The 18,689-nt window shown below is 35.0% G+C and overlaps 1 protein-coding gene, 1 non-coding gene and 1 pseudogene across 3 annotated transcripts; 2 read left to right on the top strand and 1 right to left on the bottom strand.

Moving 5' to 3' along the window:
* Window positions 1-1,986: 1,986 nt before the first annotated feature.
* On the bottom strand, window positions 1,987-11,008 carry LOC105060708 (glucan endo-1,3-beta-glucosidase 4). 2 transcript variants are annotated; one of them, XM_019845839.3, is made up of 4 exons: window positions 10,772-11,008; window positions 9,603-10,670; window positions 6,910-6,986; window positions 1,987-2,204 (listed from the first exon to the last, which is right to left on the bottom strand). In XM_019845839.3, exons 1-3 carry the CDS (start codon window positions 10,821-10,823, stop codon window positions 6,955-6,957), a joined length of 1,152 nt encoding a protein of 383 aa, XP_019701398.1. In that variant the 5' UTR covers window positions 10,824-11,008; the 3' UTR covers window positions 1,987-2,204; window positions 6,910-6,954. The 2 variants fall into 2 exon arrangements, with proteins under 2 accessions (XP_019701398.1, XP_019701401.1); XM_019845842.3 differs by having other exon boundaries at window positions 9,603-10,664; window positions 10,772-10,992.
* Window positions 6,382-6,453, top strand: TRNAM-CAU (transfer RNA methionine (anticodon CAU)). Its single transcript has one exon. It is a non-coding gene; the product is annotated as a tRNA-Met (tRNA).
* Window positions 11,009-14,826: 3,818 nt separating the features above from the next.
* Window positions 14,827-18,689, top strand: part of LOC105060726 (uncharacterized) — a 32,344-nt pseudogene continuing 28,481 nt past the window's right edge.

Below are 18,689 nucleotides of genomic sequence, written 5' to 3'. Positions count from 1 at the left end.
AGATGTTCAGATTGCCATGCTACACTCTAAGCTTTCTTTTACAGCAGTACAAGTTCTCACAGTAATCCTCTATCAGCTAAGTCATTAATCCTATTCTTCACTTGTTCTCACATGTTTTCCCCATCTTTCAGCACAAATTCGCCAACCACTATTATGTAACTCAGCCACTGCTTCATCTCGCTGTACCAATGGACTGACTATTTTATATATAATATAATATACTTACGAGACAAGTGTCTCACTAACCTCATTTTCATCAAAAAACTTGTAGGTAATAACATTCCTTAGGCAAAACACTTAGTTAGCATGTCCCATTACAAAGGATTGCCTCCTTCAAATCTTCATAAAATTGATATGTGATTGAGTCCGCCAAAACAATCAACTCCATAGCTTCATGTATTGGCTTCATACCCAAGCAGTCTGGAAGGTACCCCCACCTGCTTTCAAAAGTCAACTGCATTGATGTCTCATCACTCAAGTAAATGCTTCAATGAAGATAATGGGGCATCAACTATACAACACAATTCTGATTGCATCAACTTACCAAACTGAGCTGGCATAGAAAATATCTTGAACTACATAAATTTTTAACTGAAGCTCCAAGGTACTAGTTAGAAATTTACAAGTCAAACGAATCATAATAATTAATCCTGTAGTATCTTCATATGAAAAAGCATGATTCCTCCATTTAGAGGTCAGGAAGAGTTCAACTTTAGCATACAAAGAGTACTGAAATTAACTTCCAAGTGCTGCAGCTTCCAATAGATCTTATGCCAATAAACTATAAGAGCAGCAGTCGTGCACATTCGATAGCCACTGATGCTAAAATGCGAAAAAAAGAGACATGAAATTATAAGAAAATTCTTAAAGTGCTCAGGTGCCTGGCAGATTTACGTTGAACGAAGCTTTAGCAGAAGCTGACTGAGAAGAATTATCAGCAGCAGCATAAGCCGGGGGACTGACAATCTTAAAAACCCCAGACTAGGAGAGCTAGAAAACCAAAGCTACCAAATAATTTTTAAACCAGGACGCAAATCTAACGTCCCATGTTAATCTACAAAGTTTAATATGAAGTATGATGAGCAGGGGGCTGAACTTTTAAATTCTATGCCACTGCCAATCAAAATGAACAACAATGTAGAAGGATTTCGAGGCTAAGATCTTTGATATGTTCACCGAGCAGAACTGGGACGTCCAGAAACTATCTGCAATTTTTTCTCAGCATATTCTCTCTTCTATTGTCAAGATTCCCATCCTTCCTTGAAGTTAGTCAATATTCCCCTTCCAAGAGGCCACTGGGGCTGGAAAAAGTCTACTAAGGTTAATTTTAAGGAAGTTTATGATTATATTACCAACAGCTCTATGGACAGTCTCTCGTGATTCATTGATACTGAACCATAGTCCCTACATCTCTCTCCTTGTCTCTGGTAGAAAACCCTTCACAAAGCTATTTGTATTACCGTAGAAGACGCACGGACTACGTGGTAGTGAGATGCTCCTATGCCGGAAGCGCTAGGAACTGAGCGGCCACCTGTATATTTTTCTGTCTACCGTCTATTAAGGAGTTTGTCATGTTCGTATCTATTGCTATTATTCTACATGTTGATCGATTCTCGGATTTCCAATATTAATTTAAGTTATTTATGAACATTATATATGACCGTGTTACAGCGTTTTATTCTCTTCGATTTTTGAATACACCCAAGAAGATTCTTCTCTCCTGTTCCTTTTGTTTTCTGGAGACACCTAAATAGATCAAAAAAGCAGGGGAGAAAAAGGTCTGCCAACTATCTTGTAATCATCCACTGGATTGGTGCAATGGCATTGGCTTCCACCCGGGAACTTATAAAGCCTATACTTTTCCTTTTCAGTTTTTCAAATTATCATATGTGTACATATATTGAAGACTAAAAAATCGTGCGTATGCAAGCAGCTTTCTGCATTTAACTACCAGTATTCCACAGAGATGCTAGAAGGCAGACCCGATAACAAAATAGAAAGATAATCTATTGTCTTTGATATGCTCTAAACTCTATTCATCCAATACCACAACCTGGGCTCCAAGGCCTAAATACGTAAACAAGAGTTTGAATTACTTAGATACATTCATAAGACAGACATACATGACCTCAGAATAAGTCATAGTAGTAGCACCAAAGCTTTCCATCACCTCCTAACAATGAGCTCAGATCAATGGGGGCAGCCTACGAAACAACAGCAATCACTCAGCATAAGTTGAATAATGTAATTCAAAGAATTCATTTCATATTACCCAATTTATATTATCAAATCTCATGGTGGTGTAACTAAAAGAGTTGAATTTATAGCAAGAATGGTAAAAATTAACAAGCATACAACAAATGATGATTTACTTACAATGCAGCACCCTGAAATACTATATTGGAATAAAAGCTAGAAAGAAAAAGATGGTACATTTTGAAACATAGAGCCTTGGGCCCTTCATCTAATTCAAAAGCCGATATGACATCATTTCTCCAAGTTTGTTATGTCACTTCCCGGATTACATGTTAGATGCTTTTAAAATGGGATGACAAGTTCCGCATGAAGTGATCAATCATCTGTATTCAGAGTTGTGATTATTTCCCTGCTGATTAAACCTTGCAATCCGTCCTGTACAACTTCAGATGGCAACCAACATCACATTGTGAGTGATTTTTGCATAGAAATTTCTCAGACATTCAAAGTAACGATGCACCAAATTCTAGGTTTATGCTTAAGTGGCAGAACCTCTCTTTCAAATCCACTAAAACAGCAGCTTTGTGAAATCCATAGATATTTTCTCTTTTTCTTATTTTCAGTAAACTTCAAAAGGGCATTCCAAAGAAATCTCAAATCTAAGTCTTCATGCACAATACAACTCACTTAGCAACTATAAAGCCATCCAATTGCAAATCCCCTTTTTACACAAGTAACATGAAACAAGAATGGTAGGTTGCCATGTATTTATAATGATGTAATAACCCAGCCCATTTGGGCCCTAGACCAAGCCCAAACTTTGGAAGCCCAAAATCCCTTAAAAAAAAAAAAAGAAAGGGAAAGCTGGAGTCATGGTGAAAAGGGGGGAGATGAGTCCGAACATGACTCATCTCTCGCTTCTCCCCGACTTCACCAAACAGTCCGACTTCGAGCCGGATTCCAAGGCCCCCAGCTTTATTTAAGAGCCCCTCCACCCCCTTTCGATTTCAAGCTAGACTTCACAAAATTCGCTACTGATCCACCGGAGTTTTCTCTCACGGAAGCCGTCACCATGCCACAAGATTTAAGCCTAAAAATCATCGAAAAAGCTAGGTAAGAACCTAAGAGATTTAGGTTGATCTTTTCCCTACATTCTCCAACCATCAGAGTCTTAATTCCACCCGACAATCATCGGATTTCTCTTGAGAAAAACCCTCTCCTGTTTTGGTTTGTTTCTGCCCCTCTTTCTTTTTGGTTTTTCCGACGCCGGTGGTCACCGCTGACCATCGGTTTGGATTTCTTGGGCTGCGTCGTCACAGCCTTGACAGTCGCCGACCACTACCGTGTCGGATGTGGCTTCCGGTCTGAAAAACAAAAAGGGAGACCACGGTCCCTTGTTCTGTTTAAATGAAGGAGGAAGAAAGAGAAGAAGGAAAAGAAAAGAAAGAAAAAGAAGAAAAGAAAAGAAAAAAAAGAAGAAAAAGAGATAGAGAATTTCTCTCTCTTCCCCTCTCTGTTCTCTGAGTTGAGTTCTTACTTTCTCTCTCTAAAAATCTTACTTTCTCTCTCTAATTTGTCTCTCTACTTTCTCTCTCTAAAATTTTATCTCTCTTCATGATTTTTTTTAGAAATCTTATGAATTAATAGAGGATTTCGATACTTAGACAAATCTAGATATTGGTTGATCTTAGGAGATGTCTTAAACTTGTGACTTTAGGATATTTTTGTAATTTTTCTGTCCTTAATTGCACATAATTTTTATGTTTAATCCTAATCATGTAGAGATGCAATTGTTGTACAAGATATTGAGTAACATATCTTGATTTCGGATTCGTAGATTGAGGAGCTCATCGATTTCTGTATTTAGATCGATCACAGATAGAGATAAGAATCCTTATACATGATCATCATTATATATGCTATTTTATCGTTGGCCTTGTATTGTTGATTTTGCATCGTTGAATTTGTGATTGATGAATTTGTTATATTTGAGACACTATTATTTGCTTATATGATTTTTAAGCATGAGTATGTTATGTCAATATGTATGTATCAGTGATTGATGGCATGATTATATAGGTATAATATATTTGTTTTGATCACACTGCAAATTAAAATTGATTAATGAAGTCAACGTATTATAATTTTATGAAAAAAGATATGATTTGGACTAGCCTTGTCATGTGGAACATCCTGCCAAGAGCTTATGTCTGGGACAGCCTTCACGGATTTATACTTGGATCAGCCAGCCAGGAGCTCATGTTTGGGACAGTCCGCCAAGAGCTTATGCCTGGGATAGCCCCCATGGGCTTTCATATGTGGAACATCTTCTAAGAGCTTATGCCTAAGATAGCCTGTCAGGAGCTTATGCCTAGGATAGTCCGCCGGGAGCTCATGTCTGAGATAGCCCCCACGAACTTACGCGTGAAATTTTGGGTCATACCAAAAATTGAGGCATGATCTTCATTAGTCCAAAGCTAGAAAGAAGATTAAGAAAACTGGATATGTGATAAGAGAAACAGATGACAAGACATGAAATTCATGCTGGATAAAAGGCTTTCACTGATGATATATGATAACACATCTCTTTTGACAAGATAGATAATTGACATATGTTTATACGGATGTTTGTATTATTCTAGATATTTGATATGAGATTTTATGTTTATTGCTATTTTTAAATTATATTATTATAATGGTGTGACATGTGGGATTCTTACTGGGCTGTAAAGTTCACATCCCTCTATTTCTTTTTTTCTTCTCAAAGTTACAGAATACTCATGATTGGCTATGGTTTGGATTTTCGGATGAGCGGATGAATAGATTGAGCGTTATTGATATCCAGTTAGATAATATAAGGAATTGAATTTGTAATTGTATAAATTTTGCTCATTGTTATGAAAATAGACCATTATTATTTATAGATATTGAGATATTATAATGAATTATTTTTGGCCTTACATATTTTTTAGGACTTGTCCTAAAGAGTGTGTGGTCATCACGTATCCGACCCGAATGTTGGATTCGGAGCATGACAAATGATGCCAACCTTCCCATCTCCATGTCCATATTCCCCTCCACCCCATGAGTGGAAGCATGAATAGACAATGTAATTTCAGAGTTCAGTCTGTCTTTTCTGCATATAATGGTGGGGGTACCACCAACATTTCAAATGCGAGAATAACCCAAATCAAACACTTTGGAAAACATTAGGAGGGGTGCAAAGTCTTGGCTATAGCTCAATTGACTAAGGTTCCTATCTATATCACATCCAAAAACTGTCTTCCACCCAATCCTTGTTTTGTTTATGTCTGTTGGGTTATTTTAATGCTCTAAAATATGCTTTTGAACTATTTGCTGGAGTCCAACTGGATAGAGGCCAATTTCACCAGACCTATTCTTATCTGTTTACTGTATAAAGAATTGGGTCTATGCTAGTTCCAAATCATGTCAGGTTTTGGTCAGATCTCTGGCTGCTTGATCCACTTGTACCTGTAGACGCAGACCAAAACCAATTCTCTGTTTGAAGTTGAGACTTGATTTGGATACTATATAGACAAATAACATAAGTTTCAGCAACATCAAAGTGGTGCAGTGGAAGCATGATGGGCCCATAACCCACAGGTCCCAGGAGAGTAGCTTCCCATCAATCTTTTCTTTTCTATTACCTTTCATATTTATCTGTTTGACAACCCATATTCTTATGGTAAGTACTTAAAGCTTAAAAGCAGGTCCCACTATATTAAACCTAAAAGAGATTCTATGTTCTCAACCACTGGTTCTTGGTAATGTTATCAGACCTCGAGGCATTTAAAAGTTCCATTTCTTCTATTCAAAGTCAAACCTTTTCTCTTTTTTTTCCTCTGTTTTAAGAGTAGCTTCCCATCGCTTCTTTTTCCTCCTATTGCTTTTCTATTACCCTTCACGTTTACCTGTTTGACAGCCCATATACTTATAGTAACTACTTAAAAGCAGGTCCCACTATATTAAACCTAAAAGAGATGCTATATTCTCAACCACTAGATCTTAGTAACACTATCAGGCTTCGGGGCATTTAGAAGTTCAAATTCTTTTATTCAAAAGCAGACCTTTCCTCTTTTTTTCTTTTTCTCTGTTTTACCCCTTTACATGACATGTTTGACAGCCTTTAATGATATAGAAGCAAACAACACTAGTCTCAACAACATCAGAGTGGCGCAGCGGAAGCGTGGTGGGCCCATAACCCACAGGTCCCAGGATCGAAACCTGGCTCTGATATTCAGAGTAGCTTCCTGACACTCCATTTTTTCTAAAACACTTTTCCTTTTGTTTTTTTTTAAGACCTTCGCATCACTTGTTTGACAACCCATATTCTTTAATTACCTAAAAGGTCCCACAATATTAACCTGAAAGAGATGCTATATTCCGAAGCACTCATCCTCCTCAGAAATGTTATCAAGCCTGGAGACATTAAAGAGGTCCTTTGCCTTTTTTGAAAAATCAAACCTTTTCTTCTTGTTTTGTTTTACCCTTCACACCACCTGTTTACAACCCCTATCCATATAACTACTTAAAAGCAGGATTGAACTTGAAAGAGATGCTATATTGTGAAGCACTAGTTCTCCTTCATAATTTTATCAGGCCTCTGGTCATTAAAAGGGATGTCAGATTCTAAATTTTTTACCAAATGCTGTCAGAAACTTAGAGCGATCCTTCAAAAAGAAAAAAGCTTGCCTGGATTCTTCAGCAACCATATAGCACCCAATCACTGATCCCTCCTCAACTGAGTTCGAAATGACACTGGAGAAAGCCTGCAAACCATCACGGATAATATTCAAAGCGTCAAGAAACAATGCAGTCTGTATTTAAACAGATTCAATCTAAATAACCACTCTCTCACATTAAACAATTGAGGATTGTACATGCAGAAATTTTCATAAAACAGCTGTATATCCTATAATTTAAAGGCCACTTCAACCTAGTTTTAAATGTGAAAGCACAAAATTGCAAAATGAAAAATTACGCATGCCCAACTACAGCAAGTAATTTGTCACACAACCTAAAAATAAGTCTTTGTCGTGATCATAAATTGATAAAGAATCACTTGGCCCAGTTTGCTATGTTATTTCCTCAATGACAATAGATTAAATGCTCTCGCAGTGGGATGAAGGCTATGATGTAGAGTTTAGGATCCACTCTCATTTATAATTCATGATATTTTTGAATCATTACAATTTACAATACAATCTTCTCACTACTGTAAACAAGCAAATTCATTTCGATCATCTCATGCAACCTCTAGAATGTGAGGCATTATGAGTCTAAAATCAGTAAGCCTCCATGTGATCTGATAATAAAAGAGGCAGCTAGTGGAAATGTCATATTCTCACTTAATATTTCACTATTTTAACAACAAAGTTATGATCATTCTAACAACAAAGGTTAAAATGTTATTATTTTAATAGCAAAGGTCTCATCATCTCGACAGTATTATTTCACTATGTAACTGTTATCAGCAATAATTTAAAAGTTAGATCATCACAGATTCAAAATTTTCACACTTAATATCATCCAGTCATAAGTTCGGCCACCAAGCCACAAACAAAATGAATATAAGTGAACTCTCCATGATCCTGTGATTCAGAGCATATCAATGTTTCTGTATTCAAATAAATAAACAGTTAGGTGGCATCAGTGCAGAGCCAGAACTTTGTACAGGGTGGGGGCCAGGGGGTGGGCAGTAGGCAACAAAAAAATAATGATAATAATTAATTCAGATCAAAAGTTTTATCAAACTATCAACAGTAGAATACTTAAAAATATTGAAGTCATGCTTGTCGTCCTTTTGTACAATGAAAATCATCTAAAATAGTTCCCTAGTTCTATCAGCTATAAATATGTAGGATTATATTGCTAACTTAAATTCCTAAATCAATGGTTGTCGCTTTAAATCTATAATTTATACTTAAAGAACTGAAACTAGCAAAGGGTATAGATGCTGGTTAAACTAAAAATGAATATGAGTTGCATTGTATTCTCCATTTTTCTGAGAACAAATGTCATAGACATGTGAAACCTGCAATCTAAAAAGCAACTAAAATTACCAAAACTAACTTAAAAAAAAAAAAAAAGATACATGCAGTCAATAAAATCTGGGAAAAAGAAAATGTATAAAATGTAGGTAGATATGTAACCAAAAGATAAATACTATATGTGATTAGTCATCATAGAATGCATGTCTTAATTCTAAATCAAGATTTTTCAATCTTCCATATTCCAAAGTTACCCTGATGCCAATCAACTGTGCTTCATAACTGAATTCAGATGATATTTTGGAATGGACAACTTCTGATATCCAATGGAAGCCACAGGGAGAAATGTGAAAGAAAGACAGAGGGATGGAGATAGATGCATTCTTCCTCCTCTTTCTCCATTTTGTTGAGGAGAATAGGAAGATGAAGAGACAAGTGGGAGGCATTCAAATAAAAATAATGGATTCACTTTTTATCCTTCCTATATTTGCATAAAATCACACAAAGTCGAATTTTTTGCATTCAAGAGTCAGATTTTCGGCAGCGGTATGATCTGGGAAGATCTAGAGGGGCAGCAGTATTATCTGGTAGACATAGTGAAGAAGATACGATGATGAACTTGACCATGGAGATGAATCAGTTAATAAATTAATTTCCTACTCATGATGCTCCCAACTTTTATTATGCTATAAAGTGCTATTTTGACTCCATTTAAAGAAAGTAGCAGGAAATCCAACCATCCATATCATCCATAGGTGGCAGTAACAAAATATGCATATAAAATGATGTAAAAGTGGTTTCATCTATAGTGATGCACTTTAATTTAACATCTACATGATATAATCATGTCAATACACATTTAGCTGCAATGTTATGTTATGACTGCTCATAATCTTCAATTTTGTAAACAAATCTCATTATTGTTAGGCTGGTTGCCTCAATGATCAGCTATTGACCTTTTCTAAGCAACTAATGAGAAAATTTTCTGTCCCATAGCTATCCTAGATTCTAGATATGTAGAATCCCATACAAGCGAAATTGTGAAAGCTTAAGATTTATGCCAAATTTTCTTAGCTTTGTATATGCAATTCAACCAGAAGAATCATTAATCCATTCTACATCTCATTTATATGATCTCTTTTCCTGTACCAGTCAAAAGATCAAAAATCCAAGAACATTCATTGAAAAACAAATCCCAGTTCAAATCACTAATGATGGCAGACCTAGAAGGCAACAGCAATATGATACTGCTAGTTTTACACTAAAACCAGTACGAACAACACTAGCATTACTTTATCAGACTATAGATCTAAATGCAGAGTTAAAAAGAAAAAACCAGCATTGTGAAGAAAAATCATAAGCAAAGACTGTGAAAACACAAAATGGATTGCATACTTGGGTCTGAGTTGATAAGTACAGCGGTTCCATCAAAGTTGCAGCTACCTCCACTGAGCTTCGTCTTCTGCCAGTAACTATTGAAAGCATAGGAAGCATGGGCCACAACATTATCAGGGTAATAACAGCTCCCATTTGGCCTGATCTCCTCACAGTCAGCACCACCATCCCCACAAGCATAGTCCATCGCCTCCTGCAGCGTCTCCGCCGGCACTGTCGGCTTTGCCACACACCACAAGCCCCCCTTCTGCTCCTCCCCTGACCCCGGCGCAGAGGCCGCCGGCGCCGCCAAGCACGGCGGCGGAGGGACCGGAAACGAATCAGGTGGGTTGGCAGGGATCACTGGTGGCGAGGCCTCAGGTGCAAAAGAAAAAGAGGCATCAGGAGGCGGTGGCACAAGTTGGACAGATGGGTACCTTGGGACTTTAGCTAAATGAGAAGGGACTTGAAGACCCAACGTTTTCGCCACCTCTGCGGACAGAGGAGAAGTCAAAGAAGAGAGCTTTCTCACCACTCTGATGTCTCTAAGCCTGGAAAGACCCAACCTCTCCAAAGCCTCTCTGTGAGCAGAGAACACCAAGTTGGTTCTTTTGGAAGAATGGTCTATGGTGTAGGCTGAGCTAGTCTCTTGGAGGAAGCTCGCCAAAGGTTGGAGTGTGTTATGAGCTATATCACCTCGAAATATAGAGTAAGAGGAAGGGGAGTGCAAGCAATCAGAGGAGAAGGCAGCGGAGACTTTGATCTCTTTCACCATACCCCATCTCACAAGAGAGTAGTGAAGGTTCTTCACAGAGGGCAGGACCAAGCCCCAGAGGTGCTCCTGCCCTCTGTTGCAAAGGACTCCTTTTCCTACCACTATAGTGGTGATATTGGTGGATGGGAAGTGAGCCAAGACATGGGTTTTTAGCCACCCTTCTGCTGCTAATACACTGGCAGACACCACAGGGAGGTCAACTTCACCCACTGTAACTCCAATGGATGGCTTGCTTGGGGTGTGGTGGAGTAACTGAAGGCTTAGTTGGCTAGGTTCTTGGAGGTGTACCAGCTCAATGGCTTCTTGACCTGCAACTGAAACAGAGTAGCCACTCAACAGCCACTAGAGGGAGTGATAGAGAGAGAACGAAGAAGTACACAAAGGGAGAAAAACCCAGATAGGGTCCATGTTTTACCAGTAAGACCCAGGAGAGGGAGAAGGGAGATGAGAAGGAAGAAGCCCACCATCTTCTTCTTTTATTCTTGTTGTGAGGATTGGAAGGGAGAGATGGGGAGGGATAAACGCTGCTTAAACCCTTGGGAGGGATAGAGAGGAGGGAGTGGTTGGGCGTGTATAAGGAAAAGAGGAGGTGGTTTTTGTCAAAGGTGGAATCAGTAGGGTTTGAAATGGAAGCCATGGCTGAGGCTAAGGTGGTGAGCTTTAAGGCTGTCTTCAGTCCTCATAAGGCATTGGTAAGCGTGCCTCTGAGGCCAAGGACGAAACGCGTGGGAAGTGTGCCCCTCACGGCCAAAAACAAAAGGACGGGAAAAGAGTTCCTTGCCTATTGCTGCATGGCCAATGCTGAAATTATGACTGGCCCCTGCTTTTAAAAATTTACATAGAGCTTGGTGTACTAAGACAAACTGGTTGGCTATAGATCATCTATATATATTTATATATAGATCCATCTCTCTACTGTTCTCATCTAAACACGCTTAATTAAAAAATTTTGGTAGAATCTGGTGCATTGGTGTGCTGGTGCTGATAATTTTTTTTCTCAATCATTTATCAGAAACTGCAGCTAATTGAATAAAAGCATAACAAAAAAATGTTCAAGCACCACTCTTGCATTCCTCACAACGAATACATCAGTCAACTAAGTTCTAAAATCATGTTTTTTTAGAATGGAATGGTCAGATCCCGACCAATGCTCCTCCATGTCTTATTTATAATGTCAATACTTTATTGCTACATAAAGATCAAGGAAATGTATAGGAGAATGGGTGGCAATTCGTTAATAGAAGCTCAGCTGAATCCTACAGTGTTTTTTCAGAAAATCTTACTATCTAATTTGTGATAGACTATATCTTGATTAGTTTGAGCTAAAATAATTGGTCATAAACCACAAATTGGAAAAGATCTAAACGGAAATAGAACTACAAAATATTGTATACAAACGAATTTAGCCTTTAATTGGCAATATTATGGGCATTTTCAAGAGTATTAATGGTCTTCTGAGAACAAGGAGCACATTTAACACGCAAACTACCATCCCCAAGTGCAATCAAATGATTTAGTTTGCGAGACACGACATGCATTGCAGTTATAAACAAAGCAACAGAGCTAGTTTTGCAGGTAATCAGACGTAGTGAAGATACCAGTGAAACAGGCTTTGCAAGGGGTAAATAAAGACAGCATCCTAATTTGTCCTCGGGCACCGAGACAGGAAGCAGGGGCTCACGAGAACGCCCGGCACAGGAAGTCCGCATCGCACCGATTACGCTTTCTGACCGCCGTTCCACGTCGCTCAGGCTTTTTACTAAGAAAACGCACCTCACGTACACAGAAGTAGAGAAAAAAACAAAAGACACAGATTTTTTAAATCTTTTTTAATGACGTGATGATATTTTATTAAATAATCCAAAATTTATATAATAAAATAATTCTAACTAATAATTTTTTACGGTTTCTCCATTTTCATCTACGTTAGACGTTTCTGATTGGACTATGCCATCACATATCAGATCCTTTACACTCTTTCGACTTGAAAGTAAAGAAGAGACTTTTGATTCTTCAGAACGCATGATTTACATTATAAAGAGCCGTGGATGAGCCCTGAGAGGATGAAAAGAGACAGAATAATATTCATTGAGATTTATTTTTATATCCAAGCCCACTTAAGTATCCGACTAATATTTTTTCTATATCAATATTTATTTAGATAAATATTTAATTCATATTCAAATATTCAATTTTATTTATAATCTTATTTAATTTAATATAATATTTAAGAACTTTTAAAAATAATAAATGGTCATATTAATTTGGTATTAGTTTATTTTATTTTATAAGTAATTTTTTTTATAATATTTTTAATTTATGATCATAAAATTTAATCATGCAGTCTATATTCATATTTATATTTTTGATATATATGGATATAAATTTTTGTATGTGTACGTGTAGCTGTGAAGTATGAACGGAGGAACGTTAAGGGAGAGGGAAGCAGACTCAAACCAGTTGCCATCTAACGGTCAAACGACCGTTTATTGCATGATAATGAACGGTTGGCCGATGCAGCTACTCACTACCCCGTTTGTGCTGTTTTGGGGCCCCCGTCATACCTGGCCGCTTAAGACCTACACAAAGAAGGGAATCCGATGGTGTGCAGGATTGCAGCAATAATGTCACGGGGGGCCTACAAGCTCTATCACGCATGCAATTGATTGTTGAACTACGGCCGATTCTCCCCGCCAAAAGAAAATGATGGCCTGTTCTAACCTAACCAAAGTTGGCCACAAATGGTTCAAGTTTTAACATAAATGTTAGAACCATTTATAATTTAAACCCTGAAAGTGTAAAACAAGGAGATAATTTAAGCCGACTCAACTATTCTCAGAAAGTAAAACTTGTCTCTGAAAAATCTTTTGTAGAGTTGACCATATCCATGATCTTCACATCCTCTAAAAGCAATTAGTACCTTTAAAATATATGTAGCTAACATTATAACCATAATAAAACAAAAAGTCAAAAAATTGTATGGTTTGAAGTTACAGGCTCTGTTGTTAGAATCGTGCGATACTTGGGTTGACTCTTATGATTCGAGATGTATCAAAATTTGATCGAGTCGAACTATAATGGCACATCAAAAATATGAAAGAATTGATTAATCTCATGCGAATCGCCAAATCGTCCAATACCTTCGAGTTGGAAATGGTAAGTTTCAAGATCTTGCTGCTCATTATTTTTGAAAGTTGAAGAGTTCATATTTTTACAAATGCAACTTTCAAAATGATTCACAGAAGAAAATCAAACCGATTTCAAATTTTTTCAACTTCTATTTCTCCTTCTCTCTCCTATGTTCTTTAATTTCTCTCTCTATTAATGTGTGTGACTGTTTCTCCAAGCTTTAAAGGCTTCGATGATAAGAGAAAGATATCTTCCTTTTCATGCAAATTCCCCATTGCTCTCTATCTCTCTTCCTTATTCCTCTTCCCCAAAAGAAAGCTTGGAGGCGGTGGTAGTCTGTTTCTTTCACCATCACACACTCTCTTTTTTTTCCTTTTTAAGGAAGCTTCGAAGTCTCTGTTTCATCGACTTCTCTCTCTCTCTTCGATTAAGAGAGATGAGTAGACTGTGGAGTATTAGATGGTAAAGGCCGAAGCATAAGCCATTTAACTGTACTCTTGGATCCCTATTTCTTCTATAATTGGGTTTCCTTGATTTCTTTTCTTTTCTTTTTTTTAATAGTTTTATTTTTTAAACAGGGGTTGGCTAACAACTGTTACACACTTCACTTCATAGTATAAGTGTACTCTCTTTTTTATTGAATAATATCGTCTAGGAGAAAAATCAAGGTTGTGGATCCAACATAGGATCATTACAAAAAATTTGATGATGGTAAAGTGGGTGATGGAATTCGATTATATCTTGTATATAATTATTGTAAGAAATATTTTAGAGAGGGGTTAATAGAATGAAAAATCATCTTGTGGGTGCACATAATAATATTTCTCTTTGTGCTCAAGTTTTCAAAGAAATTCAAAATTTTTTTAAAAAGATGCTAGGTGAAAAAAAAATTGAGAAAAATTTTAGTAATGATGTTGAGTGTTTTAAAGTAGATAAGCCAAATACAAAAATAAGGAAGGGCACTATGAGTTCATTTGTGATGAAAGGAAGGAGAAATATACCTAAACAATGGACAATGAAAGAAATGGTTAAAAAAGGAAATCGATGGTTAGGGATATTTATAGATTTTTATACGGGCATGCATTGATCTTCAATTTGGTCAAAAGTCTTTTATTTGTTCAAATGACAAAATTTGCTAGTGAGTATGGGAGGGGATTGACACTCTCCTCTGATCATGAAGCTAGAGTTACTATCTTAAAGAGAGAGGTTGAAAGTGTTAACGACAGTTTGATGAAATATAAAGATGAGTGAAAAAAGAGATATTCAATTATGTCTGATGGTTGGACTGATAAAAAAAGTTGGTCTATTACCAATTTTTTTGTGAATAATCCAAGTGGGATTATGTTTCTCAAATCATTGGATACCTTTGATGTTAATAAGGATTCAAATAAGTTGTTTGAAATGCTTGACAGTTTAGTAGAGAAGATTGGAAAGGTAGATATAGTTCAAGTGGTGACAGATAGTGCTTCGGCTTATGTTGGCATGGTAGACTTTTAAAGGAGAAGAGAAAGCATCTTTTTGGTCTCCATATATAGCGCATTGTTTAGATTTAATAATTAATAATATTGAAAATATTCTAATTTTTTTTTAATATACTTGGCAAGATAAGGCAAATTATAATTTATATTTACCATCATATTTGGGTTCTTAGTTTGTTTAGAAAATATTTTAAGAATAAAGAATTGACAAAACTGGCATTTACTAGATTTGCTGAGTCCTATCTCACTTTGAGAAGCATATTAGATAGAAAAAATATTTTAAGGGCTATATTTACTTTAGACGAATGGATAAGAAGTACTCATGCTTGTAAATTTGAAGCTAGAAAAGTTCAAAAAATTATATTGAGTGATAATAGATTTTGGAAAGATGCAGAATATTATTTGAAGTGGGTCTTTTCTTTAGTAAAAGTATTGAGATTTCTTGATGGAAATACAAAACCAGCTATGGGTTATATTTATAAAGCAATGGATAGAGCTAAGAAACAAATTGGTAAAAACTTCAATAATTTTGAAAAGAGATATGATAGGATTTGAGAGATAATTGACACCATTGAGATTTAAAACTACATAGACCACTCTATGCGATGGCATATTATCTAAATTTCAAGTAAGCCACACTTAATTTTTAATTTTTATTATTTTATTAATAAATTTATTATTTTTAATTTTATTTTATTTTAACTTCTTAATTTTTATGTTTCAATATGATTCTAATTTTAATGTCGATGCAGAAGAAAAAATTAGATTGTTTAAGATAATTGAGAGGATGTATCCAAATGTTGAGATAAGAGTCATCATTGATTCACAATTTGACAAATTTTAAAAAGTTGAAGATTTTTGTGGGATGGATATGGCAGTATCGATAAGAAATAAAAAATAATCATATAATTATAATTTAAATTTTATGAATTCATTTTTATTTGTATATTTTTTATTTTTAATTTTATGAATTATATTTTATAAGTTTATAGAATATATGAAATTTAATTTATCTTATTTTATTTGTCTAGCTCTATGGTGGAAGAGTTTTAAAGAACAGTGCAAAGAACTTCAAAGGCTAGTAATCTGAGTACTAAGTTTTACTTGTAGTACCATCGGGTGGGAAAGAAATTGGAGCACACTTGAGCACATTCATTCCAAAAAAAAAGCCGTTTGGAGCAATAAAGGTTGAATGCCTTGGTGTTTGTCAAGTATAATATTCAACTTGAGATGAGACAACAGAAAAGACAAGAGGAGAGACAACAAAATCTGAATCATAAATCATCCATGCCTTGATTAGAATCGCAACTTGAATCATAAGATTCAATAAGAAATTCAAATTTTTTTTAATAAAATGATAGGAATTAGCATTTGTTATTGAATCTTACAATTCTAGTTACAATTCCAGTCAAAGCATTGGCAATTCATGATTCAGATTTTATTGTCTCCTCTTTTACTTGTCTTTTTTTATTGTCTCATCTTAAGTTGAATATTACACTTGACAAACATTAAGGCATTCAATTTTTGTTGCTCCAAATGATTTCTTTTTTGGAATGAATATGTTCAAATGTACTTTAATTTCTTTCATACCTAGTACGATACTACAAATAAAACTTAGTACTCGAATTGTTAGCCTTTGAAGTTTTTTGCATTGTTCTCCAAAACTCTCCCACCATAGAGCTAGATAAATAAAATAAGATAAATTAAATTTCATATATTCTATGAACTTATAAAGTATAATTTCATAAAGTTAGAAATAAAGAATTATACATATAAAAATAAATTCATAAAATTTAAATTATAATTACTCAATTATTTTTAATTTCTTATTAATATCGTCGTGTCTATCCCAAATAAACCCTCGACTTTCTTGAATTTGTCAAGTTGCGAATCAATATGACTTTTGTCTCAACATCTAGATGCATCCTCTCAATTATCTTGAATGATTCAATTTTTACTTCAGCATCGGTATTAAAATTAGGATCATATTAAAAATATAAAAATTAAGAAGTCAAAATAAATTAAATTTAAAAATAATAAATTTATTAATAAAATAATAAAAATTTAAAATTAAGTATGACTTACTTGAGATTAAGATAATATGCTCTGCATGGGGTGGTTTATGGAGTTGCAAATCACGATGGATGTTCATTATCTCCCAAATCCTATCATACTTTTTTTTAATATTATTGAAATTTTTGCCAATTTATTCCTTTGCTCTATCCATTACTTTATAAATATAACCCTTAGCTAATTTTGTATCTCCATTAGTAAGTCTCAACACTTTTACCAAAGAAAGGATTCACTTCAAACAATATTTTGTAGAGGATTCACTTCAAACAATATTTTGTAGCTTTTCAAAATTTTTTATCACTCAATATAATTTTTTGAATTTTTCTAGCTTCCAATTTACATGCATAAGTGCTTTTTGCCCATTCTTCTGAAGCAAATATAGCCCTTAAACCAATCTTCCTATCTAATATATTTCTTGAAGTGAGATAGGATGTGGCAAATCTAGTAACCACCGGTCTTGTCAATTTCTTATTCTTAGAATATTTTTTAAACAAACTAAAAACCCAAGTATTGCATAAATATAAACTATAATTTGTTTTGCCTTGCCAAGTGTATTAAAAAAAATCAAAATATTTCTAATGCCATTAAGTATTAAATCTAAATAATGGGCTATACATGGAGATCAAAAAAGATGCTTTCTCTTTTCCTCTAAAAGTCTATCCATGCCAACATAAGCAGAGGTACTATCTATTACCACTTGAACTGTATTTTTCTCTCCAATCTCTTCTACTAAGCTGTTAAGCAATTCAAACAACTTATTTAAATTCTTATTAACATTAGAAGTATCTAACGATTTGAGAAACATAGTCTCACTTAGACTATTCACAAAAAAATTAGTAATAGATTGACTTTTTCCATCAGTCCAGCCATCAAACATAATTGAATATCCTTTTTTTTCACTCATCTTTATATTTCATCAAAATTTCATAAATACTTTCAATCTCTTTCTTCAAGATAGTAACTCTAGCTTCATGATAAGAGAGGAGTGTCAATCCCCTCCTATACTCACCAACAGATTTTATTATTTGAGCAAGTAAAGTACTTTTGACCAAATTGAAGGCTAATGCATGTTTGTATAAAAATCTACAAATTAATATCCCTAACCGTTGGTTTTCTTTTTAACCATTTCTTTCATTGTCCATTGTTTAGGTACATTTCTCCTTTCTTTCATCACAAATGAATTCATAGTGCCCTTTCTTATTTTTGCATTTGCCTCATCTACTTCAAAACACTCAATATCATTACTAAAATTTTTCTCAATTTCTTTCTCCCCTAACAAATTTTTAAAAAAAATTTGAATTTTTTCGAAAACTTGAGCACAAAGAAAAACATTATTATGTGTACTCGCAAAATAATTTTTTATTCTATTAATCCCTCTTCAAAAACTCTTCTTACAATAGTTGTATACAAGATGTAATTAATTTCTATTGCCTTTTTTACTATCACCAAATTTTTTGCAATGATTTCAAATTGAATTCACAACCTTGATTTTTCTCCTAGATGGCATTATTCAATAAAAAAAAATACAATTATACTGTGAAGTGTGTAACAGTTGTTAGTCAATCCTTGTTTAAAAAATAAGAACTGTTAAAAAAAAAAAAATCAAGGAAACCAACTAGAAGAAATAAGGATTCGTATAATACCGAATAAGTG

Source organism: Elaeis guineensis, chromosome 13 (genome assembly GCF_000442705.2).
Source record: "Elaeis guineensis isolate ETL-2024a chromosome 13, EG11, whole genome shotgun sequence".
Lineage (NCBI taxonomy): Eukaryota > Viridiplantae > Streptophyta > Magnoliopsida > Arecales > Arecaceae > Elaeis > Elaeis guineensis.
This window is presented reverse-complemented; position numbering and strand designations above follow the sequence as displayed.

Bases quoted from the DNA above. Each gene is read 5' to 3' on its own strand.
- LOC105060708 (XM_019845839.3), bottom strand. From the start codon at position 10,823: ATGGTGGGCTTCTTCCTTCTCATCTCCCTTCTCCCTCTCCTGGGTCTT. The intron at 10,671-10,771 runs GTAAAACATGGA...ACTCTGTTTCAG, and splicing joins CCCTCTCCTGGGTCTTACTG to TTGCAGGTCAAGAAGCCATT. The intron at 6,987-9,602 runs GTATGCAATCCA...GATGGTTTGCAG, and splicing joins ACTTATCAACTCAGACCCAA to GCTTTCTCCAGTGTCATTTC.